Source organism: Pimephales promelas, chromosome 2 (genome assembly GCF_988280905.1).
Source record: "Pimephales promelas chromosome 2, fPimPro1.hap1.1, whole genome shotgun sequence".
NCBI classification, from domain to species: domain Eukaryota; kingdom Metazoa; phylum Chordata; class Actinopteri; order Cypriniformes; family Leuciscidae; genus Pimephales; species Pimephales promelas.
Genome location: NC_142770.1, coordinates 47,180,161 through 47,205,897, shown reverse-complemented (window position 1 = coordinate 47,205,897; position 25,737 = coordinate 47,180,161). Strand labels below are relative to the sequence as shown.

The following is a 25,737-nucleotide window of genomic DNA, read 5'->3' as shown; positions in this document are numbered from 1 at the left end:
GGTTACTAGTTTGTCCTCAACAAATTACAGTAGAATGCCATTGTGATAGAGAAAAGAAAAAAATCTGTTCAAAAGAATGAGAAAACCCACTGACATATAATGTATCTGATGTGTCTGATCCTTTTATATCACATAATCATTTATTTTGTTATCAGTTTCATAAGGAAATACAATGCAAACTTGAAAAGCGTCTAATGGAAAAGTCTTAAAAGACGTGAGAATTTAACGAAAGTCACCTCTGCATAATTGCATGTTTCATTTCCTCACATTTTCATTTCCTTTTTTCCTTGTGTTGAGACTGCCAGACAATAGCCTACTCTGCATAAGGGAACTAGGCTATACTAAAATAGAACAAAAACAAGTGTACATACTTTTTGTGTATCTCAAAAATAGATTGAAAGAAACGCATACACTTTAAAGCTCACAAAAATGAATTCAGGGGCGTAGCAATCATTTCAAAAGTGAGGGGGACAGAATGTCAAGCATTATACTTTTTTTTTTAGACCTTTGTAGACCAGTTATTGCTTAATTGGCTTAATATGCTATTCATGTGTAAAGCGATAAAACAGAAAGAAAAAAAGGAATACAGATGTTCTGTAATCTATATTGCACATGGTATTGTATATTTTACTATATTGTTTACATATTTTAAAAATATTTTTTGTGTACATTGTTTTGTATGTGAATGTCACACATGGATACTTTCACATTCACACTCTACATTGTTAGTCCACATTTCAGGAAGGAAATAAAAGTCACTCAAACCACACATTTGCAGATATGTATTGAACTGAAATGACACATGTCACAGTAAGGAGATCTTAAACTAGTAGAACAATACGATACAATAAACAGTTAAGTGTTCATTCACATTTATGCTTCTCATTTTAGGCTTTTTTTTTCAAAAGCAGCAGATTATTTATACAAAGTTAACATTATGTCTCAGCATTTTAAGCTACTTGAAACTGCCGAATCTAAGCTATCTATCTATCTGTTTTACTTACAGTAACCAAAACTGTCTTTCATATTGAAAACATTCAAACTTCATGCTTTTAAAACTTCTTCAAACTTTCTGGTTAGGCTTTTTAAAGAAAACTTAACGTTTGTCTACAAACTTTTTTAATCTAATTGTAAAGTGTTACCTTATTATATGGTAAACATCATGTACACATGTTACAAGTACAACACTGCATGATTCAAGCTTTTTTTAAAAGCCAGTCTATTACTTTTCACCTGTGAAGTTTCTTTTTTTTGAGTGTCATCCTCTTTCTGACCTGACAACCATAGGCTCCCTGTTTCTTGATCAATCTTGACAACACAGAAGAAGAAAAAAAAACATTAAATTAGTGCAATAATATTATTGAACCCTATAAATTAAGACCTAAATCAGAACATTAATGCATACAATTGCATACTGCATTTATATTGAATGGTAACACTAAGGTTTCATTAGTTAACAATCTATCTATCTATCTATCTATCTATCTATCTATCTATCTATCTATCTATCTATCTGTCTGTCTGTCTGTCTGTCTGTCTGTCTGTCTGTCTGTCTGTCTGTCTGTCTGTCTGTCTGTCTGTCTGTCTGTTTTACTTAACCAAAACTGTCATTCATATTGAAAACATTCAAACTTCATGCTTTTAAAACTTCTTCAAACTTTCTGGTTAGGCTTTTTAAAGAAAACTTAACGTTTGTCTACAAACTTTTTTAATCTAATTGTAAAGTGTTACCTTATTATATGGTAAACATCATGTACACATGTTACAAGTCAAGTGCAACGCTGCATGATTCAAGCAAATAAGTTAGATAATGGCAGAAAATTAGGCAAAGTTATTCATCAATGACAATGAGCAACCAAATTCGGATACCACATTACAACTTACAGTTCTTGACTTTTTTGCGAAAAAAGTGTGAAGTGTTTTTTCCCGTTTTGAATTCATTTCGACCTTCGACGATGGATTCAGTGCGGGTGCGAGCACGGGCGTGTGGTGATGGTGATGCACGAGCGCGAGTGACTGATTACCATGGCAACGTGAAAGTCACGTGTAGATACAGTAGATAGACAATCTTTTCTCTTTGAATTTTAAATCTGTATCTATAAATACACATTGGCTTGCGAAAACCTCAACATGTCGTGAACACTTCCCCTATGAATACGCCCTTGAATGAATTGTTTGAGTAGGATGACTTTACTTTTATGGGGTTTTCAGACTTTCAGTTCACAAAGCTGACACATTTTAAATAATCTGAATTGGTACATTTTATTGAGTTTTATGAACTTCATTTAATTTAGACAAACTTAAAACTTAAAATTACTGAAACTGAGATTTCTATTTCAAAAGAAATGTTAAGTTGGAGATATAATAGTCTTTAATATATTGCTCTGCTAATTTAGAAGAGTTTCTGTCATGTTATTTTTTTCTGCTGGGATTATCATCATGTTGACATAGGAGCTTGAGTTGGTCTGAGAAAAGTATATATGTTAAATGTTTCATGTTTTATGCCATATTCATTCAGCAATTACTATGCTATGCCATTCCTACAAATTAGCAACTTAACATTTACTGAATTAGCTACAGTGGTTTTAGCTATAGATATAGTTAGGTTATAGCTATAGTAAGTTTCCACTACCAAAATATTTAAATTGAGATTGCATGATCTCAATCAAGTTAAATGTATTAGCTTTGTCAAATATTTTAAGTTATGTGAAATTAAAATGTATGTGTACAAAATAAAAAAATCTATAAGTTTTGCTTCTCAACTTAAATTCTTTAAGTAACTGGTAAATGATTTTTTTAATGGACATATTTGTGCCTTCTTCAGAAAGCAGATGCTGGGTGATGTTAAAAATCTCTTTATTCTCCTAATTGTAGAAAATGCATAAAATCTAAGGCCACATTTACACATAGCCGGGTGTGTTGGAGAAACAATTTTTTATTATAATTATTTATAGGACATCAGTATTATATTGAGAACATTTGTTAAACTGTTTATTTTGTGAGGAATAAAATACGTCAAGTTGGCTATACAGTACCAGTGAAGTTGTGTGACAGTTTTATAACTTTAATTTGCACAAAGAGTGTATGTATATTTTTTACTATTATTTTGTTCATATTTGGTACATTTCTTAAGAAGCAAAATGCATTTGTATTTGTTGGCCAGAAATTAAATGTCAGAATCCACACAGACACATTAGGCTTGTTGGACTTCATGCAGCTCTGCGCAGACCGATCGGCGGCTGTCTTGAAGCAGTGCATGCCGGTTAGAAATTTTGTCCGACTTGATGCAGCGCTGACTTCACACATAGACAGTAAAATAAATGGACACAGTGACCCCGTTGATTTCCACTGCATAGTACGGTACGGTTCGGCTCAGTACGCTTCGACTCGGCGCGGAACAGTTCGGTTCGCTTTGCGTTTCCACTGCAGTAGTACCCCTTCAAAGTGTGTGGGACTGATCGTTATTTGCGCGCGCCTCTACTGCCATGACATCATCTTAAAAGCGCCACATTTTCAAACCCACAACACAGGAACAATGGAGACTATCGAGGGGATGGTGTTCCTGATTCTCGGTATGTGGTTGTTTTTAACTGCTAGACGGAAAAATGTGTTTAAAATGAGGCTGATGGCAGCAAAACAAAAATACTGCTAAAAAAGTGTCTCGTGTCGCAAATCCAATGACGCTAGTAGTGACGCTGGTAGTGACGATTCTGTCTGACCAATCAGTGATCTGCAGTGTTTCACGTCACATTTTAGTACCGGTACGGTACGCTTGGAACCTCAACAGACCAGGTACCATTTAAAGCGACCTGAAGCGAACCGTACTGTACCGTACCATGCAGTGGAAAAGCACCACAAGTGAGCCGTACCGAACCGAACCGTACCGTACTATGCAGTGGAAAAGCGCCTATAGTAACGCGAGAGCGATTCGAGAGTAGCCGGAGGACTCAGCCAGCGCAGTTTCTCAAGAGCGGCTGCACGAGCTCTGATGACGACACAGCTGTTCCACGATTGGCCTGATTCACCGCATGACAACGATCACATGCGTTTGGTGTTTATTCTCACACCTTTAGTTCCACTAAAACTCACAAATCAGTTTTTTATAACAGTAACAATCTTTTCATCTAGTCATGATGTTATATTGTGTCATGTTTATCAAAATAAAAGTGATTAAAAAAAACGTTGACTCCACTTCATTGATATAGGCTTATTTTGCTTATTAATGAAAATGTGTCTAAAATATGTATTTGGAAAATATTGCATTTATTTCACTTAAGCTGTAGTAAAGTGTCACGGGTGACAAAATCGCTTGGCGATCGGAACCCTCCTCAGAGTCGCAAGTTTCCTAGGGGAACGGATTGTGTGCAACACACCACTGCAGCTCCGGGCGTGATGGAATCATGCCCGCACTGATTAGCGCTAATGCACTGCAGGTGCGAGAGAGAGAGGAGCGGCACTCACACAGGTTTCCTGTTTGACGAGTCAAGATAAACAAGATAAAAGGACACGGACAGAAGGGAGAGGAGGGCTCAGACGGGGAAGACACAGATGGAGGAGGCTCAGATGGAGGACCCACTGACAAGGAAGGGACAGGGGAAAGGGAGAGACGCCCATTTAAGCTTGCTGGATCAGAGTGATTGTTTGTAGGAAGCCTGCTGGTCTGAGCTATCGACTGGATCTGTGCTGGGAAAGGAAAGAGCAAAGATAAGTGAACTGATTTTAACTTATGAACATTTAAACCGCTTGAAGAGGATACAGTGAGTGTGGATCTGACTGTTGGAGGAGCTATGTGTTTCAGAGTGTGTGGAGGAGGAATTGAAAGTGAAACCCCATGTAAAGTGAGCACAACAAACAGAGCGAGGCCTCTGATCAGCCCTACCGTGTGAGTGAATTGCAGTGCTTTTGCCTTATTAATACACATTGATTTTTGCCTGTGGAATTGAAGTGAACACGAGTGTGATGTGTCTTTGCTGAGAAGTAGCCCTATCCATGCTTACACGTTCGTGGAAGGATATTATATCTGCCCCCGTCAGAAGCCCAGAGTGATATAGTGAACTGAAGAGAGAGTACTGTGTACTGTGAAGATCCCCACCTGTTCTACTTGCTGTTTGAGCCCAGAAGCATACAGCACCACTGGTAAAGTAACCTTATGACTCACTGTCCCCCACTGCGTGAAAAGAGCTGTAATCGGGCATGTAAAACTCCTGAGTACTCCACAAATAAACGTGTGTATACGGGAGTTTGCTGTCCCGTCACACAATCCCGAAAACTCCTGGATATGTACCAAGTTTGGGGCACAGCAGGGAGCCACTAGGGCCATCAGTTACCATGGTGAATAATCCCCAGGTCGGGGTCAATGCAAGGGAACATTAGCATTTCACACCTTTGGGACACAAGGCAGTGGCCTCCTTCAATTGGTCAGAGATCTTACATAGGATTGGGTGCTCAATGCTTTGTCCCTCCTCTAAACCCCCACACTATTGGTCCAGTTTATGGCCTCATTTGGGTTTATTATTACTCATTATTAATATTCATTGTCATTGGTGTTCATGGTTATAATGTCAAGACAATCAGATAGACAAAGTTGAGTTTGTTATTTTTATTATTTGTAAATGACACTGGGCACATGACATATATATTTATATACACACAGTCAAAACTCTATAAATAAAAAAAAACATTAGCACAGAATACATTTTACTATTAGTCATACAATAAATAACCCCATATAATGTATAAGGCCTGTGTATAATATATGTAAAACAATATAATAACCCGAACAACCCACACCGACTTTCCATCCAATGTGGCATCCTACTGTTCAGACATGTGGTCAACTGTTGCAGTCTTCCAGATAGCTGCATCTTCCTCTGTCTGGGGAACCCCAGTCCTGCAGCTCAGTAGCTGCAAAATGGGAGGGAAAAAAGTAATTAAACCACTGAAAATATCAAATGTGTTGGGATGGGAGCCTCTCCCAAGCTGAGGCTTTTACTCAGATTTATATGTATTTATACTTACTCTTCTTTTTCTTTGTCTCATGAGCATAATGATCCTGCTGTCCTCCATCTTGTCTTTGTTATCATCTTGGGCCATCCTGTAACCCCTTCTAACAGTTTCAAAATATGGCTTGCAGGATGCTAGAGAGATGGAGATTATGATGGAGAATATGTTTATTTGTGACTAACTAATCTATACAGTTAAAAAGTTGTAGCCTTGGTATATTCTCTTGTGACTTACCTTTAACAACAGCAGGATCTATGTCCGGTACAGCCATTAAAAAGATTATGACCTCGAGGTTGTGGGGGGAGGATAGACTGTGAAGCAGTAATTAAAGAAGGTTGATTAAAAATATAATTTAGAAGAAAAGACTGTTATGAAAGCATAGTTTTAAAGATATACCTTGTCTGTGCGTCATATTTGTGTATGTTGTTTTCCCCATTGTGCAATCTCCATACAGCTTCCTGTAAAAATCCAACATAGTATGAGGGCTCAATTCGAATAGATTTATAAATAAAGCACACAAAGTTAAGCAGACACTGTGATGGTCAGAAAATAACTTACCGCAACAGAATTATTCCCAGCTCTCTTTAATTTCTTTGAAGCAGGCTCCTCTTTTGCCTCTTTGAGCTCATTGATGTCAGCCTCCATCTTATCCAACCTCATGTCCATCATCTCCAGCTTTTCAAATATCCTCTTCAAACTTTCATTTGCCATATACACCAGTCTGTTTTCGTTTGGACTCAGAGATTTAAGAGCCATATTGTCCCTATGTAAAGGAGTAACATCTCCACTCTGCTCTCCGTAACACTTGTTGAAGATTGACACAATGTAAAGCCTATCACCTTTCCTGAATACTAATGAGGGGGGCAGGGGAATAGGGGCAAACTTGAGCCAGTCCCAAAACAAATTAGCATTTAAAAAGCCAAGCCATCAACTAACAGCATGTGGTCAGACAAGTTCCTGTTTTCGGGCCTTCACAGGCATTTACAGGTACGCATAACAAAGTTCCAAAGATCCCTGCCAAACAGCACATTTCGCGGGCGTTTTCATTGTCCGAATTCTCCCGTATACACACTTTTTGACGCAGTGCCCCTATTGTGAACCGAAGAGAGAGTACTGTGTACTGTGACTATCCTCACCTGTTCTACTTACTGTTTGAGCCCAGAAGTATACAGCAACGCTGATAAAGTAATCGTTTAACCCACTGTTGCCCTACTGTGAACTGAAGAGAGAGTACTTTGTACTGTGAAGATCCACACCTGTTCTACTTGCTGCTTGAGCCCAGAAGCATACAGCAACGCTGATAAAGTAATCGTTTAACCCACTGTCGCCCTACTGTGAACTGAAGAGAGAGAGAGTACTCTGTACTGTGAAGAATCCTTACCTGCCATACTTATTGTATGAGTCTGGAAGTCTGCAGCACCGCTGGGGGAAAAGTACGCTTTTAATCCACTGCTTCATTGCCGTGCACCAACGAGAGTACCCTGTACTGTGAAGAATCCTTACCTGCCATACTTATTGTATGAGTCTGGAAGTCTGCAGCACCGCTGGGGAAAAGTAAGCTTTTAATCCACTGCTTCATTACCGTGCACCAACGAGAGTACCCTGTACTGTGAAGAATCCTTACCTGCCATAGTCTGGAAGTCTGCAGCACCGCTGGGGGAGAAGTAAGCTTTTAATCCACGGCTTCACTACCGTGCACTAACGAGAGTACCCTGTACTGTGAAGAATCCTTACCTGCCATACTTGCTGTATGAGTCTGGAAGTCTGCAGCACCGCTGGGGGAAAAGTAAGCTTTTAATCCACTGCTTCATTACTGTGCACCAACGAGAGTACCCTGTACTGTGAAGAATCCTTACCTGAGAAGTAAGCTGCAACCCCCTGCTCCATTATCATGCATTCATGAGAGTATTTTAAACCGTGAGAAACCCTTGGTTCAATAAAGATTGTTACTCCTTTGAAACTTATCTCTGTCTCTGTGGTCCTCTGTTGTGTGCCTGTGGTGTCGGCTCCTCACGGTGGTGACTCGGTTAGAGGGGGGGTGGTTGGTCACCCGAGCGTTCCTCCCCTCGACCTGTGACATCAAAGCATGCAAACACCATGTGAGCGATCACTACGTGAACCGGAAAGTGACCGATTTCACTTCTCCGTTTGCAGCTCCTCCCCGCCTGCGCACGGCTACTCTCACCGATTGGTTGTATCCAGCTGCAGCTGTTGTCCAACACTTCTACAATCTGTTGAAAACAGAAACTGATGACGCACCAGTTGTGGGCATGGCCTGTGATCATGAAACAACAATGACAGGTCCTGGTTTCCCACATTAGTAACGCCCAGTCCTGCCCATCAAAGGAAAGAATCTTATAACACACACACATCTGAAAGAAACTTCTCCTACAGTAGGTGTTACACACTGCGGATCCTGATGTGTGTGTGACTTTTATATTCAGTGTGATTATAGACATGAACGCTGCACTGGATAATTCTACATTTCCTCTCATCACAGGTGATATTTTTCAACATGATTTTAAAATATTATTGTGTTTTTGAGCAAAAATATATTCAATTATACTCTACTGAGGAACTTTGTCATTACACATTTGGATTATGGAGCTGATCATTTGATTATTTGAACTTTTAATGGAATACTTGAATTGCTGTCACTTGTGATTTATGATTTGCTGTTCTACAGTGTCACTCCAGAGAAGAGATTAAATGAGTAAACGCATGAAGACAGGAGAAAGAGAGATGAAAACACACACCAGTGGGAATGTAAACCTCGTCAGATGGAGGAGCTTGGATGATATAAGACTGAACTGTGAGTAAAACAGATTTCAGCTGCTCACAATTAAAACACTGGATCTACTGATCACCAATAGTATTAGACCCCTTTTCAGGTAAACATGGTGATATTTTTAGTGGGCGGAGCTTAGGTGGAGGCAGAACAATCCCTGCGTTGCTCTCGCTTCACTAACGCTAGTTTTTTTTACAATTACTGGAGAAAATCCGATATTTTCTTAATGTGCAAGGTCACGCACTGTCCAGGGCCGCGATTGTTATTTGCAGATGGGTGTCAGTTTGGTTTGAAATGTGCTGGGGACAGAGACGCATTTGGGTGGGCATTTTCAAAAGTGCTGGGTATACAGTGACTCATTCATTCTATTTTCTCTTTTGCGCAAGTCATGTTTGGAAAGACGTAGCTGTCCTGTAGCTTACTGATGTAAATAAATAAAGTTGAATACAAAGATGTGATAATGTCCAACCAAAAATGTGATAGCACTTTGGGTTTAATTGGTCGTAGATTGAGATCTAATCTATGTTGTTAGTATGGTGAATTTTTACGTGGATAAATACATAGATCCGCCTGTGGTACATATGGTCAACATACTGTAATGGTCCAGTGGCAGAATCTTTGCCGGAGGTTCTGGGTTCATATCCGCATTCGTATAGTTTTTTTTTTCCCCTCATCAAAACCGATAATGTTTATCAGTCGTTGTATATTGATATAATGTTTATCAGTGGTTGTATATTGATATAATGTTTATCAGTGGTTGTATATTTATATAATGTTTATCAGTGGTTGTATATTGATATAATGTTTATCAGTGGTTGTATATTGTTATATATGATACAACCACTGATGAACATACTTTTGATATACAACCACTGATAAATATTTTATCAATATACAACCACTGATAAACATTATCGGTTTTGATGAGGGGGAAAAAAATATACAAATGCGGATTAGAAGCCAGAGAAACAGGGACACATTTGTGTGCAGTTTGATTTGTGATTTCACCGGAATGAATAGAATCACCGCAACAGATTGAAGTGAGTGAAGACAACACATTCCACAAGCGCTAGGTCGCCTCTTATTTAACAAACGAATGAAGCAAATGCTAGTTAACTAGAGATGTTTTGTATTGTTACATCCATGTCGTGAGATGTTTCAAAAGTGGTGGGGACAGTATCGACCCTGGCAAAAGGTTTGGTAGTGTCCGTTCTCGAAGCATAAGCTCTGCTCGCGTGAGGTGCGCCGCTTCCCGCTCGCCCTGTTCTGTAGTTTATTAAAAGTTTATTAATTCTGAACGTGTCTATCTATAGGCCTTTTACACCAAATACGACACTGCACTTCCTTGTGAAGTTGTTTGGGTGAACGGTTCTCGAAATAATACAGATGCAAACGGACAGACAGACATATAGAGATTCCGAATATTCGATGTTTGATGCATAGTTAGACATTTCTCTAAAATAATTGAACCACTATGCATTATTTGTTATGGAGCCCCTAAAGCCTTTTGAATCATTGTTTTGCAGTGTTTTTGGAAGTTATATATATAACAGCGACTACAAACATGTACATACAAGACAATCTCCTGAACTCCAAACTGAATGTCTGAATGGGAAAGAAAGGTGATTTAAGCAATTTTGAGCGTGGCATGGTTGTTGGTGCCAGGCAGGCCGCTCTGAGTATTTCACAATCTGCTCAGTTACTGGGATTTTCACACACAACCATTTCTAGGGTTTACAAAGAATGTTGTGAAAAGGGAAAAACATCCAGTATGCGGCAGTCCTGTGGGAGAAAATGCCTTGTTGATGCTAGAGGTCAGAGGAGAATGGGCCGACTGATTCAAGCTGATAGAAGAGCAACTTTGACTGAAATAACCACTCGTTACAACCGAGGTATGCAGCAAAGCATTTGTGAAGACACAACACGCACAACCTTGAGGCGGATGGGCTACAACAGCAGAAGACCCCACCGGGTACCACTCATCTCCACTACAAATAGGAAAAAGAGCCGACAATTTGCAAGAGCTCACCAAAACTGGACATTTAAAGACTGGAAAAATGTTGCCTGGTCTGATGAGTCTCGATTTCTGTTGAGACATTCAGATGGTAGAGTCAGAATTTTGTGTAAACAGAATGAGAACATGGATCTATCATGCCTTGTTCCCACTGTGCAGGCTGGTGGTGGTGGTGTAATGGTGTGGGGATGTTTGCTTGGCACACTTTAGGCCCCTTAGTGCCAATTGGTCATCGTTTAAATGCCATGGCCTACCTGAGCATTGTTTCTGACCATGTCCATCCCTTTATGACCACCATGTCTTCATCCTCTGATGGATACTTTCAGCAGGATAATACACCATGTCACAAAGCTTGAATCATTTCAAATTGGTTTCTTGAACATGATAATGAGTTGACTGTACTAAAATGGCCGCCACAGTCACCAGATCTCAACCCAATAGAGCATCTTTGGGATGTGGTGGAACGGGAGCTTCGTGCCCTGGATGTGCATCCCACAAATCTCCATCAACTGCAAGATGCTATCCTATCAATATGGGCCAACATTTCTAAAGAATGCTTTCAGCACCTTGTCGAATCAATGCCACGTAGAATTAAGGCAGTTCTGAAGGCAAAAGGGGGACAAACACAGTATTAGTATGGTGCTCCTAATAATCCTTTAGGCGAGTGTATATTACAACACACAGACATTGTAAGCCACCCTTTTCCGACTTCGAAAAAAAGACAGAATAAGCATGCTGCATATAGAAGAAACAACTTTGTTCAAGTATATGCATTCTCTCAACAGGCATGCAGCCTCACGGCCGGGGCGTGCTCTCTATCTCTCCCTCTCGCTGCTCATTATGTGCCCTGTCAAGCGTACAGTGGCGGTTCTACTTTGAATTACACCCAGGGCGAGACCCCCCTTCGAGCCCCCCCCCCCCCCCCCCCCCCCCCCCCCCCAAAAAAAATTTAAATTAAAAATTATATTATATAAGCATATTATAAGCATATTATAAGCATACCAAAATCTTGTTCAAAAAGCCTAATACACAGTGAAATCAATTCACCAAGTTAATAACATTAAAGATTTCTTTTAAAGGAGTGTCTTTCATCTTACCTACTAAACTTAAAAAAAGGTTAACACAAAAAAAGGTTTTATATAAAGATAAACCTCATATTTCAGCATTTAAATCATCTCTATAAAAAGAATGAGTCAATAAAGATACATTACTGACATTTATAATGCACAGTAGCTTATCTTTTATTATTAATAGTAAAATTCGTACCGATTTTCCCATGGCTGTCGTTGCTATAGAACCATGCACTCATTACACTCTCCACAACGACAAAGGAGTTTTAGTAGCTTATGTATTTCCACCACAGAAAAACGCTTGCTGTAGCTTTGCTAAAAGATTTATTTACGGAGAAGAGAAAAAAACACCCAAGTGTGTTTGGGTGCACGTGCACTCCCATACTGAAAAGTTTATGAGCGCGCTTCCCGTGAGCGCATAATGAGCGCACTTCCCGTGCGCCTATTTGAAACACAGAGGATTTGAAATAACGACCTCAAGCGCGCAAAAGACGCGATACGTGAACTAATCAGGAGGAGATCCCCTTGACATCGCTTCTGCGCACGGCACCTTCTCAGGAAGCAGGGCGCCATTGCCAATAATTGAATCGAAATGATAAAAAATAGAAAAACTTCGCGGCACAGAGTATTTTTTTAACTGCTCGTGCCGCCCCCCATGTGACATGAAGAAATGCCGCCCCGGGCGACTGCCCGGTTCGCCCGTGCCTAGAACCGCTACTGCAAGCGTAGCAGTCATTCTATTCTATGACACTCACCGATCCAAAAAGATTTGAAGAGGGTGGCATTGGTCTGGGTTTGTGCAGATAACTCATGTTGATGTGTCGGGTTATATCAGGTTCGTGCTTGTAATTTTCAGGTCAGTTGAGAACTCTAGCATAACATGTTAATGTGTGTTATATATATATATATATATATATATATATATTAGGGGTGGGCGATATGGAAAAAAAAATCATGATTAACGATTTTATCACAATTCTTTTTCATGTTGCTTTTTAAGACTATTTTTGCAAACAACTGAGCCACAATACAAGCAAACTTATATCCCCATTTAAAAACTATACAAGGCCATACAAGGTAACAAAACATAAAAGGGAAAAAAGACCCATATTTTAATATTAATATTTATTTTAAGTAGCATATTTTAATCAAGTGTATGTTTAACTAGTTATAAATTAAGTACAGTCAGAGACTATAGGATAAATCCCCAAATAAACATTTGCTTCAAAAGGTAAAACAACACAATAAATAATGCAATGTGATCCAGGAACCAAAAAATCAACCAAAGTTGCAAACATATTTCTGAATCCTGACTCTTTTAAACTTAGCAGCTTTACAACAAACCTTTCAAATATCGTCATATCGCACAGCCCTAATATATATATATATATATATATATATTGCAACTGCAAAAAAGCACTTTAAAACAATGATTCAAAAGTCTTGAGGGTGCCATAAGGGTCTCTCTAACAAAAAAATGCATAGTGTTTAATTTTTTGAGAAATGTCTAATTATCCTTACACAATTTACATTGTGATTGTGAAAATAGAAATTGTTCAACATGTATTTTCACATTAATAGTAATACACTGTTCACACCGGGACGAATTTCGCGCGCGTTATTCGTCGACGTTTAACGCCTCGTGACTAAACAATGGGCGCCAATGTGAGTGTTCACACCGACGCGAAAAACGCCACGCGTAAAAGCGTCATTTTTTTTAAAAACGCCTCAGGTTCGTTTTTTTGGTTTGACGCGCCGCGTCAAAACCTATCCGACCAACGAGATTGGCGGGTTTGCTCACATGTCTGGTACTTCTGAAGTTACAGTAAAACACAACTTGGGGGCGCGCGAACACAAAACGGTCTTGCCGAGCACACATACGGCGAAGAAGAGATAAGATACCTATGGGCAAGATGAATGTTGCGCTGTCTCGGAGCATAAAGAGCTATGATAATATTTATATTAGTATTTCTGTAATAATAGTATAGTATAGGGTGACTAATAGTCCTGTTTTTTCCCGGGACATGTGTAAAACGGTCACTTTGTGCTTTATAGAAATCTGAGTTGAGATGAGAACTGCGCATATGTGCGAGTGTCAGTTAGATTTTTGACAAGTGAGGAGAGGAAATAGATAACCTCTGCCGACTCTTTGTATTCTTTCTTTTATTTTATTTTTCTATTGTGACCAGATGTTTATTTGTGTTTTTTTTCTCGCTCGATCCCCGTGTATGAGGAGGACGAGTGTAACGTTTGAGTGGTTTTATTAAACGTGGGGAAATACGACAACTCTCGTCTCTCGTGCATCTGTTCATCCGACAACTGCTATGTTTTTATCTCTGGGCAACATCTCAACTTTGCGTTACACATGTCCTGTTTCCACGTCCTGTCCTGACTGTTTTTAAGTGATGAAAATGTCCTGGTTTAAAAAAAAAAAACTGCTGGGAAAGATCAGTTCTACAGCAAAATATAGATGGGCAAAAAAGGTGGACGAGGAAGAAAAACAAGATAAAGAGGATGAAAACTAAAGATATAAATAGATTTTGTTAGTTCGTTTTTGTAAGTTTGTGAGAGCTATTTTTTGTTACATTTGGAGGCATTTCTTTTAGTTATTTATTATCTATATATTTATTTTTCTAATACAGAAGACATTATTTCTATCATTATTTCATTCGTTTTTTTCTATCTGTCATAATAAAACATTACATTGAGACATGAATATGATCACCCTAGTATAGTATTCTATTATTATTTCTGTTTTACATTAAGCGCCATCTAATGTCAGGGAATGAATTTGCATGTTCACTCAGCTCATCGTCAGCGAAAAACGCTTGGGTGTGAACACAAAAAACGCGTTGAAAAACGCTGACGAATAACGCGCGCTGATGTTCGTCCCGGTGTGTACGGGCCTTAAAGTTGCTAAAACCAGCTAGGGGTGCTGTGCTAATATCCCGTAATTACACATTAGCACAACAGTTTCATACATTTTGTCCCTTTTGGCCTTCCATAATAGTCTAATGAGAGTTAGTTGGCATAGTTACAAAGCTACTTAAGACCCGTACACACCGGGACGAATATCAGTGCCCGTTATTCGCCAGCGTTTTTCAACGCGCTTTTAGTGTTCACACCCAAGCGATTTTCGCTGACGATGAGCCGAGTGAACATGCAAATTCATTCCCTGACATTAGATGGTGCCAATTTGCTCTGCAATACCACTCCATAACAGTTCTCTTATATCAAGATGTTTGTAGTCGCTGTCTCGTTTGTCATATTATAGTTCTTTATGTTCTAGCACCAACGAGACCAGCAGCTCTACATTCATCTTGCCTTCCATCTTTCTCATCTTATTTCTTCCTGGCTGTGTAGACGGCGTCGCGTATATCTTCTTCACCGTTGCATATGTGTGCTCGGCAAGACCGTTTTGTGTTTGAGCGCCCCCAAGTTGTGTTTTACTGTAACTTCAGGAGCTCCAAACACGTGAGCAAAAGCTCCAATCTCATTGGTCGGATAGTTTTTGACGCGGCGAGTCAAACTAAAAAAACTAACCTGAGGCGTTTTTTTCTTTAAAAATGATGCTTTTATGCGTTGCGTTTTACACGTCGGTGTGTGCACACTCACATTGGTGCCCTTTGTTTAGTCACGAGGTGTTAAACGTCGGCGAATAACGCGCGTGAAATTCGTCCCGGTGTGAACAGGCCTTAACAAATATTAGAATGTCTAAAGTGACTATCGAAATAAAGTGTTACTGTAAATTGCTTAATGTTGTGATTTACCCTTTCATTCCTGGTGTCCTTCCACAACACTTATTCAACATCATTCATTTCATTGTATCTGAATAATTAAACCCATTTAAAACCAATATTGATCTTTTATTATCAATGCATGTGAACGACTTTAACAACTGCATAGTAAAAAACAGTAGCACACACAACAACAGTGCCATATCTCCTGGAAAGACTTGTTCTGAGTGTATATTTCACAGTTATTTCCTTGTTGTAATGTTTTCTGTGGATGTTCTTGATTTGTTGAATGAATGAATCTGCTGTATTGAAATGAAGATAACCAGATGTGTGTGTTTTATTCTCAGTCTCTGCTGTAAAGTGTCCTCCTGATGGATCTCAGAAGTATCAGGTAATACACACACACTCACATATACATAAGGGCCAGTGTGTGTGTAAAGAAACTTATTGTAAAATGTCAGCCCTAATGTTAATAGTAATATTTAAAAATGATTCAATAATATGTAAGATGATGAATGTGATTTGAGTATTTAGTATCATTTCATTCGATGCTTCAGTTGAGACATTTTTTGAGTTGTGACTTTATTAATGTGTCCTAAAACAGCCGCTTAAGTCTCTGGACTCTGGATCTCCTGACTCCATCTCTACTCATGATGTCGAAGGATGATAAACAGGGTGTCTTCCTCTGCTTCTCCTTCTTTCCACATTTACTGCACGTTCATCGCCTCATTTTGCTGCTATACATTTTTGTTCTAAATCTAAAGTGTTATTTAAATTCATATTTTGCATCACATGCCATATGTTACTTCCATTCATTTCAAATTGTTACAAAAATCAATGTTAAAAAAAAAAAATTATGAAAAAATGTTTTCTATATAGATGTGTTTTTCGTGTGCATATGATACGCACTTTATTACATGTAATACACACGCACCCCACACACCACTACTAAACCTACACATGTGACATGCATGTACAAACGCTATAAATTGCATGATAAACACAATGTGTGCTAGACACACATTCAGTGTGAGTGCAGGGTTGTTACACACACCACAGACCCTCAGTTACACCTCCAAGTTTCTCCGAAGCAGAAGTCGTCATAGTTGGGTCAACCTCTCTATATGTTTTAGTGTTTTCACAACTTTCAGAAATAAATAAAAAAAATAGAGTGAGAGAGATTGATAAAGCCATTCAATGGAAAGAAATACACTCTCAACGTTAACTGGGCTAGTTTCTTGTAATTTGATCCAAATTTAATATAAAACCAAGTACAGTGTTATAAATGTAGATAAATTGTTTACAAATTAAAAATGTAAAAAAGATTTACGATGCTGATGACTACTAAACTGTTGAAATCTTCTGTGTCCACACTGTTTCCATTAAATCTGCACCCAGAAACACTTGTTATTGAAATAAAATCTGTGAAACAATGATCAGACGTGTCTCTTTATTGATGTGCAACTAAACACATTCTGACATTCAACACAACAGAGGATTTACAATGAAAATGAAAGTGAGTTTGAGTAGAAAGGTAGAAACACTTTATAATGTTGATCAGAACTACAGAAATCTGAGCCGGAATAAACAGATCCTCATATAAAGTTATGTTATTATGAATGTTCATAATCTCTCTTATAGCGGATATCAACGGTGTGAGGACTGATCTGTAATCTGTGTTCATCTCAATCGGTGTCCATCTAATCCTTTTCACTTCAACAGCAACAACAACAAAACATACTGATTTTTATTAGAAAGCCTGCGGTTTTGACCACACAATAATTCATCTAGAATAGTTTACAGATATTACGTGATCACTGATAAAGTAAAATAAAAAAAGGAAACAGGGAAGAGTATAATCACAGGTTACATAACTTCACTGACAACCGCTGAAACGGACACACACACTTTGAGGTGTAAGTAAAGGAATGAACTGTCCTTGTAAACTGAGTGTAACTCGAGTAACTTGGGAAGACATGCAGGTTTATGACTGTACAACCTCGATAAAAGCTCTTATCTGCCAAAACTGGTAATGAAATTCCCTTCAGAAGTGCAGTATTTCTGCTCTAAAAGTTGTTGTTGTTGTTTTTTTTTTTTTAATAAATCATTTATGTTACTAAGCTATTATTGATGTTTGATACAAAAATTGATGTTTGGCTTATAATGAAACTTGTTATAATATATATTTTTTTTTAAATATGAAAATGTAGATTTCAATAATGAGGATAAAATAAAAATCACCAACTGAGAAATATTTTTTTTTTATATATCCAGACAGAATAATGAGAATACACACATACAATTTAATTACCATATAAATATTAATAAAATAATAATGGTACCAAAAATATGCTAATCTAACTACAAGACACTACAGCCATTATTAAATCATTAGCCTTATCTATATCCATTGATTAATAATAACCTCAATTTAGGACCATATTCTTTTAAATGCATCTATATGCATATTAATAAACATTAAATTGTATAAATCCTAATATCCCCATTATTGCCTTTGAACATTTTTAAAACTGACTCATAAGTGATGTTTTGTGGCTGCTGTAAGCCAATGCCACACACACACACACACACACCACGTTGTTTGTTTCACTTTCATTACGCTCTGATTCTCAACAAGATTAACTTTCATATGGCACACATAACGGGAAACACTTTGGGAGATTCGAAGTCCTCGTCTGATTGGTTGAATTCTTCAGGATCACGGGAGACGTGTGTGTCATGTTCTTTAAAGGTCCGCCTGCAAACAAAGCCGTTGGGATGTCAAACCCCCTCATTAAAAAAACAAAAAAACAAAAAAGCTGTTCTGTTTACAACCGTGACAATGAGCGCTTATCAGGATCAACTAAACGCTGGGTTTTCATAAGCATGTGAAGTTGGCAACACCATTGTTGAACCTTGCATTACTTACATCTCTTATTGCATGAAGTCTTAAATAAGGATTTTTCTTGCAGCAAGTTAATGTCTGTCCATTGCAATATTATCATTATGGTTTATGTTATCATAAAAGGAAATTCATGGGCTTATGGGTCAAAGGTCATAATCAACCAACATGTTTTGAAAGTATCACACAGTCAATTTGACTCAGGTTACCACTTAAAGCATGACTAACAATGCAACCAGATTAGATTGTGGAATACAGAAGTGTGTGGGCATTCCTCGTGGCTCCTAAACACTATACAGTATATCCCCATTCAATGACAACAAAAAAGGAACGAATACCACTTTATTTTTTTCTTTCTGTCATGTCATGCTATCCTAAAACCACATATACAGTATGCAAAGGTCCCTTGCACTTACACACACCGTCCCAATTCAGAGGCTGCATTCCCTGCAAACCTTATTTAAAGCATTGCGATCGATATATCACCATCATTAGATAAAATGACCAATATTGTGATATTAGATTTTCTGCATGCAAAGTTTTGGGATTGACAACCGTATTTAAAGTAAAGAAGTCAGGAGTACAGAACTCAGGAGTGACTCCAGATGACTTACATTGCTCTCCAAAACTGTCTTTAGTTTGGGTCTGCACTTATTTCATTTTAATCCAATAATCAGTAGCTAAATGTGATGACCAGATGAGCAGAGGCATTGAGCCAGGCCCAAAGGGAATGTTTCACTGTTTAAATTTTAAACGAGTCACTATTATTGATTAATTGAACTATTATTACAGTCTATTTCCTTCTCGTATCCTCACATGAACACTTTAATTCGATTCCAGTGAAGCAGCTGCTTTTGTTGGCTTCAAAACAAGTTAAAAGTGCTCACTGGTAAACACGTAACCTCAGGCCTGTTTACAGTCAGACTGGTTGAACGATACTTTCTAGACCTCTCCATTCTGACCTCGGTTAACCTCTGCTGGACACCTTCTGCAGGGGAATAAAAAACACTTATTATACAAATATTTATATACTGTAAACCACAGACACGATCACCAGAGGGAAATAAAAAACACATTTATTTAAAAACTGTCTCTGTGGTTCCTCAGTTCCAGTTCACAGTTGAATTAGTCCACTGCCGGAGAACATGCATCACATAAAGAGTAACTCTTTTCTGAAAGAAAATTAAGCGCCATATGCAAGATTTAATAATATGTTCAAACCTCTTGCATAATTTGACCAAATTACAGCTTGCTTGTAAATGATGTATGAATAAAACATTGTCTTATCTTGATGGTCTTCGCAAGTCACACACGCATAAGCTGAAGACACGCTTGACGTGTGCTTATGTCCATGCTTTATTAAACACTTGCAAACGGGGGGCTGTTTCATGTGTTATTTTAATCATAACTGCTTTAATAAAGGTGATTGTGACATCTCGCATTACTTTTTGACTTACAATATTTGAATGTAATGTGATTTTAACCACCTTTTGGCAGGTTTACAGGTGAATAAATCCAGATTTTCTTTATCCAAATAGATAAACAACAGAGATATATACTGTATCGTACATCACCATTTCACCCAAAAATACAGAGATTTTGTGGCCGTATGGCCTAACCTTTGCTTCCTCAGTTGCAGATGCCCGCACACTTTGATCAGTTTAATTTTTGTTGGAACTGTGCAATGACTTGTGCAGGCCTTATCTTCCTCTTCATGTTTCTGCTGTAGTTTATATGGCATTAAGGGCAGTGGGTTCTCTGGCAGATTTGGCAGAACTGGCAGTTCGCTGTCCCTCTTTCCCACTTATTGAACAGGATCCAGTCTATACTGGTTTCTGGTTTCTTCTAGAATTGAAACACCCAGAGAACCGCACGAGTCAAAATATCCTTTTGCTAAATTTAGACCACTATTTTATCTGTTCAATTTGATCATTACTCGTTTGCAAAATGTAGAGGAAAAAATGTTGCTATAGTGATAATGAAAGTAATTAAGTTCTTCTTTACAGAAAAAAAACAATAGTGATTGTGGATATTAGAATTTGTCATAGTTTCAATATATTTCTACAGTTTATGCTATGTGATATGTTTTGTATGTCAGCAACATTGTTATTTGAGCTGCTGTCTTTACCAGGACACTCTTGGAAAAGAGATTTTTAATCTCAAGTTTTCTTCTGGTTAAATAAAGGTGTTTATATATATATATATATATATATATAACTCAAGTGTACATCTGAAAATCTCTTTGAGAAATTTGTTTAAAAAAAATCAAATCAAATTTTGTTTTTCATGCTCTAAGAACAATACAAACACATAGGAAAACGTCTCGATTACTGATGTAACCCTCGTTCCCTGAGTAGGGAACGGAGACGTTATGTGAGAAGTGACAGAGAATGGGGGTTTCACATAGAAAGCCAATCCTCTTCGAGTATTTAATAACGACCCAATGGCATGAAAATGCCTTGGGGCTGCGGAATTTGCATAGCGTCACTCCGCCCCACCCCGTGGGTATAATAAGTAGGAGGAGGCCCTACTTCCTGCTCTGCTACTGTTCGGACGCTCTTGCTTACCGCTCCGCGCTTTGCTCTATCGCTTTTATAATTTTAAATCGCTCTATCGTTTTTATATTATTTTATTTTATCTCCTTTTTATCATCTAATTTTAACTTCAGCAAACCAGTACAGTGCTCAAACGTTTGACTACTACAAAAAAGCAGAATTCTTTTCTCCGACCAGCCTCCCACTGAAAGCTTACATTCCGGGGAAGGAAAAACACAACTGCCTACATTCCAAAGGATCAGAGAAAATGCCTCTTCTGGAATCTACTTGCTGCACTAACTGTCAGAGACTTTTACAAAGGATTGCAATTATTGAAACAAAGTTACTTGCAGGAACACCACACCAGACGGAACACACAACAGAGCTTCATCATGGACGCCCTCAGCATACAGCCGGTGAGTCCCAGAAATCTAGTGCTACTCGACAGGCAGTACTGAGTGTAGAGAAACAAGCCGATCGACTCACAAATCGATGGCACAAACAAATCGAGACCCAAAGGCACTCGAGACATCAGATTTTCACAAGCATCACATATTGCTGCAATAGCATCATCTACCCCAGATACGGCTCTGACAAGGATTGCAAACACTGGTCTCCTACCACCGCCTATACATCTTGAGAACAGATTTGAAGTATTAATGAATGAGGAATCCCTGAATTTGATGAATGTGATCGATCAAAGACTGAGTCAGCCTGTAGCTAACACTGATGCTAACCGGCGCTCAAGGTCGAGCAGACAGCGGCACTCAGCTCAGAGCACAGCGGGGCCCAGGACTCTGATAGTGGGCGACTCCATAATCAGAAACATTAGTATCAGGGATACAACTACATGCTGCCTCCCACAAGCAACAACTTCTGATGTAAACAGGGAACTTCAGAACATTCTGGTGAAACATAAAACTGCAAATCGACTCATCATTCATGTGGGGAAAAATTATATTCATAAAGAGCAGTCGGAACTCCTTAAGAAGGATTTCAATGAACTTTTTGAAACACTTAAAAGACTGAAAGTTCAGACATTCATCAGTGGACCACTCCCAGCAAGAGGAACAAACAGGTTTTCTCGGTTGCTTGGGCTCAACACATGGCTGCAAAAAAACCTGCAATATAAAAGGAGTAAATTTCATAGACAACTTCAATCTTTTCTGGAGTCAGAGGCAACTGTTTCAACGGGATGGCCATCACCCAAACAAACTTGGTTCTAGAGTACTAAATAGGGCTGCACGTTTTCAAGTTTTTCATTTACCGTTAACCGAGGCCCTTATCGGTTAATACTCGGTTAACCATGTGCGCGCCGCAACCTCAAGATACAGAGTTAATTTTTAACACCTTTTTAATAACTGGTTGGACCCCATTTGAAACGAAATTAATTTATAGAAATAAAACGCAGTGGTAAGTACAGAGCAGTTAAAGTAGGTGCGTTTCCATCACCCTTCAAAATGAAATTGCCAATTGAAAATAAGCACATTAACTCCGTGTCCGCAAATAATAATAATAATCATCATTATTGTAACATTTTATTAGGCTGCATATTATGTAGAAGACGCCTTTATCCAAAAAAAGGAACAAAGCACAAATAAACACAATATTTTTGACGCATATCCAGTGTGTGTGAAGCGCGCATTGATGGCTGCGAGACGCCCATGTGAACACTTGCAGTTCTTTCAGTGGAAACTGTAATGGATTTTTTCCCTGAACCTGACTACTCTAAAATAATACTCACTCTAGTTGGCCAAGTCTTATACTTTTAGCTCAGCGCGTCTACAGTCGACGTCCTGCTGAGCTATAAACCTACCCTATACCCTAGCGCGTCTACAGTCGACGACCTGCTAGGTACTAACCCAGCGCGTCTACAGTCGACGTCCTGCTGGGTACTAATCCTATAACCCTGCCGCGTCTACAGTCGACGTCCTGACAGGTACTAATAATTCTAACTTACTTGTTCTTGCTGCGCAGCTTAAATAACAGACAGACTCCAACAAATGTCCTTTCAATGCTTTTAATTACGGCCAGGAGAGTTCTCGAGCAATACTCAGAGAACTTCCCAAGTAAAAACAAGGCCGGTGGATCTCAGACAAATTCCATTGAGAATCCCCCCGAAAACACTGATAAAACAGTTTTTATACAATATGGAGGTATGCCATAATGACATTAATTTCATTGGTTCTTCATAGGTAGACTGTTTTGTTACTGGGTAGAGGAGACTTTGTTTTAATGTTTCTAACTTAGTCATCTGCCTAGTTCCATTTCCCATATTTGTTATTTATACACAGTCAGGTGTTTGACACACATACATTCATCTGAAGTACAGAATGCCTTAGTACATTGTCTCAGATACTCAGCTGGTTATATGAGGTCAAATGTCAAAACATGGTTAGCTTAATATTCAGTTTAAAATTTTCCACCACAGTTCCCCTCTCTGGCCGTAAACAAACACGGCCATATTAAATTTTAATTCTTCTAATCAATTTTCCATACCTGCATGATCCCAATATAAGTACTTGTTATATTTAACCATTTTCATCTTTTACTTTATAATTACCTGCAAGATACTCCTTCAATCAACATCCTAAGCTGTAATAGAACCAATTTCCAATGTTATCACATACACATACCATCTTCTCATTTATTCATCTCCTTCCCAACATTCTATCTTCCAGCAATCTAATTCTATCTGTAGTAAAAACCAATCATACCATAGTACACTGCCTTACAATTTTAAACCTTGAGTCAGTTTCATCATCTTTAGCTATCTTTCGAATCCCATTGATCTATTAGGCCTTTAACAGGCTGATAGTTCTTTTTTTTAAATCGTATTTTGTTAGCTTTTAATTCAAGCAGGCGATTTATTTTCCTAGACAGATCTATTTAAGTATCTTTGTAAAAAAAAATATATGACCAAAAAACGTTCTATAATCATTCATTTTTATCCTTTAACACTAATATCAATAATTTTATTATTTTGTTTCAAACAATGTCATTATTTTAAATTAACTAGCTCTAGCCACAAGAACAGCCTTAGCTGCTGATATGCCAATTAATCTTTAACTATATCTTCCTACAATCCTATTTTCCAGAATTAACTGATAGGCATAACTTAAGTTATTCTGCCTCTAAGTTTTGGCAATGCGGAATAGCTCATAACGGATCCATTGATCCAGATCATTTAATCTGTAACTTCGTTGTGAATTTAGAAAGCTTTTCAGAATTTCTCTGTTAGCAAATACTCTATTTCCAAAATGTCTAAACTTATTAGAATAATTTTTAATTTAAATGTAATATGTTTGGGTCATATTGTCCTTGGTCTAGGTTTTAACTCTGTGGTCTACATAATTTGTTTTAATGCGTTGAAGACCTCTCTCATCAAAACAAAATCCATATTTCATTTCTGGAAGCCGGGCTAAATAAGCAAGCACTGTTACTGTATTCCTAGAATAGACTAGACCCGCAGTCACCTCTCAGATATCAAATACAGACATTAGACAATACATGAACGGAACATTTCAGTAATCACACTTAATCACACAACTTCTTTAACTAATAATAATCCATAATTAAATATTTTTCCCAAAATCAATTCCCTTTTAAAAGTTTCTCTTTCTCTGTTTTAACAATTGGAAACACCTAAAATTAATGTAGACATTAATTCATCACTATAAACTGTAAACCAGTATCACTATAAAGTTAACCAATTATCTATTCAGACCTTGTCTAGCAAAGTAACTTATCACCTATTCTCTTTCATTAGAGATCGACTATTACAATTTTATTTTTATTTTTTAGCATCTATGATATCTGTTTTAGACTTGTTAAAACTTTTTTGAAAGTTTCTTCAATAATAGTCCCTAAATTATTTATTATTTTTAGGTTATCGTTATCGATTCAATAGGAAATTTGGGCCGATATATCAGAGCCGATATATAGATTATTTACTTCAGATTAGAGATGCGCGTGGTTCGCCATGATGGTTCTGAATAATAAAAAACATGCTCGCAAAAGAATGTTGTGAATTCTTGTTCGCCAGTGTTTAAGTGCGACAAGCGCGTTGTGGAAAAAACGCATCTATGGACTTAAGCCTTCATGACATGCACAGTTAGGTTCTTAAAACGATTCGTTGGCCGAACAACCATTACTTATAAAAGTAATTGGATCAAACATAAAAAATTAAGTATTCATAACTTTTCAACGTTTACTTAACATATATAGTGTGTGTAACACAAAAATATAAGTTACTAGGTGCACTTAATTAAGTAAATCTAGCATATCATTTTAAGTATGAGCCACGTGATATGCAATTTCCCGTGATGCCTATCCAGACAAAAATTAAGCCATTTTATTTCACAGCACATGTGAAGACGTTGAGAAGAGGTAAGCTTATTTTTTGTACCTAGCCTACACATGATCATTTATTGCATTTTTGGTCAAGAAATTTACTTTTAACTGAATTTCAGAATTGCTACAAATTTTGCATCAACAATTAGAAACGTGTTACTTACGAATGTAAACGTTTGTACACTGTAAGAAATGATTCTGTGGTGATGTAGATTTGAATTAATGTTTTTGGTTAAAATGTATTCAATATAATTGTGTTTTTGATTTTGAGGCAAATATTTAATTACATTTCAAATAAAAATGTTTGGAATAAAAACCACCCATTATTGTAAATTA

General features: G+C 37.9%; 1 protein-coding gene and 1 long non-coding RNA gene across 2 annotated transcripts; one reads left to right on the top strand and one right to left on the bottom strand.

Moving 5' to 3' along the window:
- Positions 1–5,225: 5,225 nt before the first annotated feature.
- LOC148997650 (uncharacterized) lies at positions 5,226–7,068 on the bottom strand. The gene is made up of 5 exons (XM_089123349.1): positions 6,562–7,068; positions 6,400–6,461; positions 6,238–6,314; positions 6,019–6,137; positions 5,226–5,904 (listed from the first exon to the last, which is right to left on the bottom strand). Exons 1-5 carry the CDS (start codon positions 6,757–6,759, stop codon positions 5,815–5,817), a joined length of 546 nt encoding a protein of 181 aa, XP_088979475.1. The 5' UTR covers positions 6,760–7,068; the 3' UTR covers positions 5,226–5,814.
- Positions 7,069–7,084: 16 nt separating this feature from the next.
- LOC120484138 (uncharacterized) lies at positions 7,085–17,035 on the top strand. Its single transcript, XR_016147510.1, has 4 exons — positions 7,085–8,503; positions 8,690–8,815; positions 15,960–16,003; positions 16,217–17,035. It is a non-coding gene; the product is annotated as an uncharacterized LOC120484138 (long non-coding RNA).
- Positions 17,036–25,737: the final 8,702 nt, after the last annotated feature.

Excerpts from the sequence above, each read along its gene's own strand:
- LOC148997650 (XM_089123349.1), bottom strand. The coding sequence starts at position 6,759 with ATGGCTCTTAAATCTCTGAGTCCAAACGAAAACAGACTGGTGTATATG. Across the intron at positions 6,315-6,399 it reads AAATATGACGCACAGACAAG|TCTATCCTCCCCCCACAACC; the intron begins GTATATCTTTAA and ends ACTGCTTCACAG. Across the intron at positions 5,905-6,018 it reads TGAGACAAAGAAAAAGAAGA|CTACTGAGCTGCAGGACTGG; the intron begins GTAAGTATAAAT and ends CCCATTTTGCAG.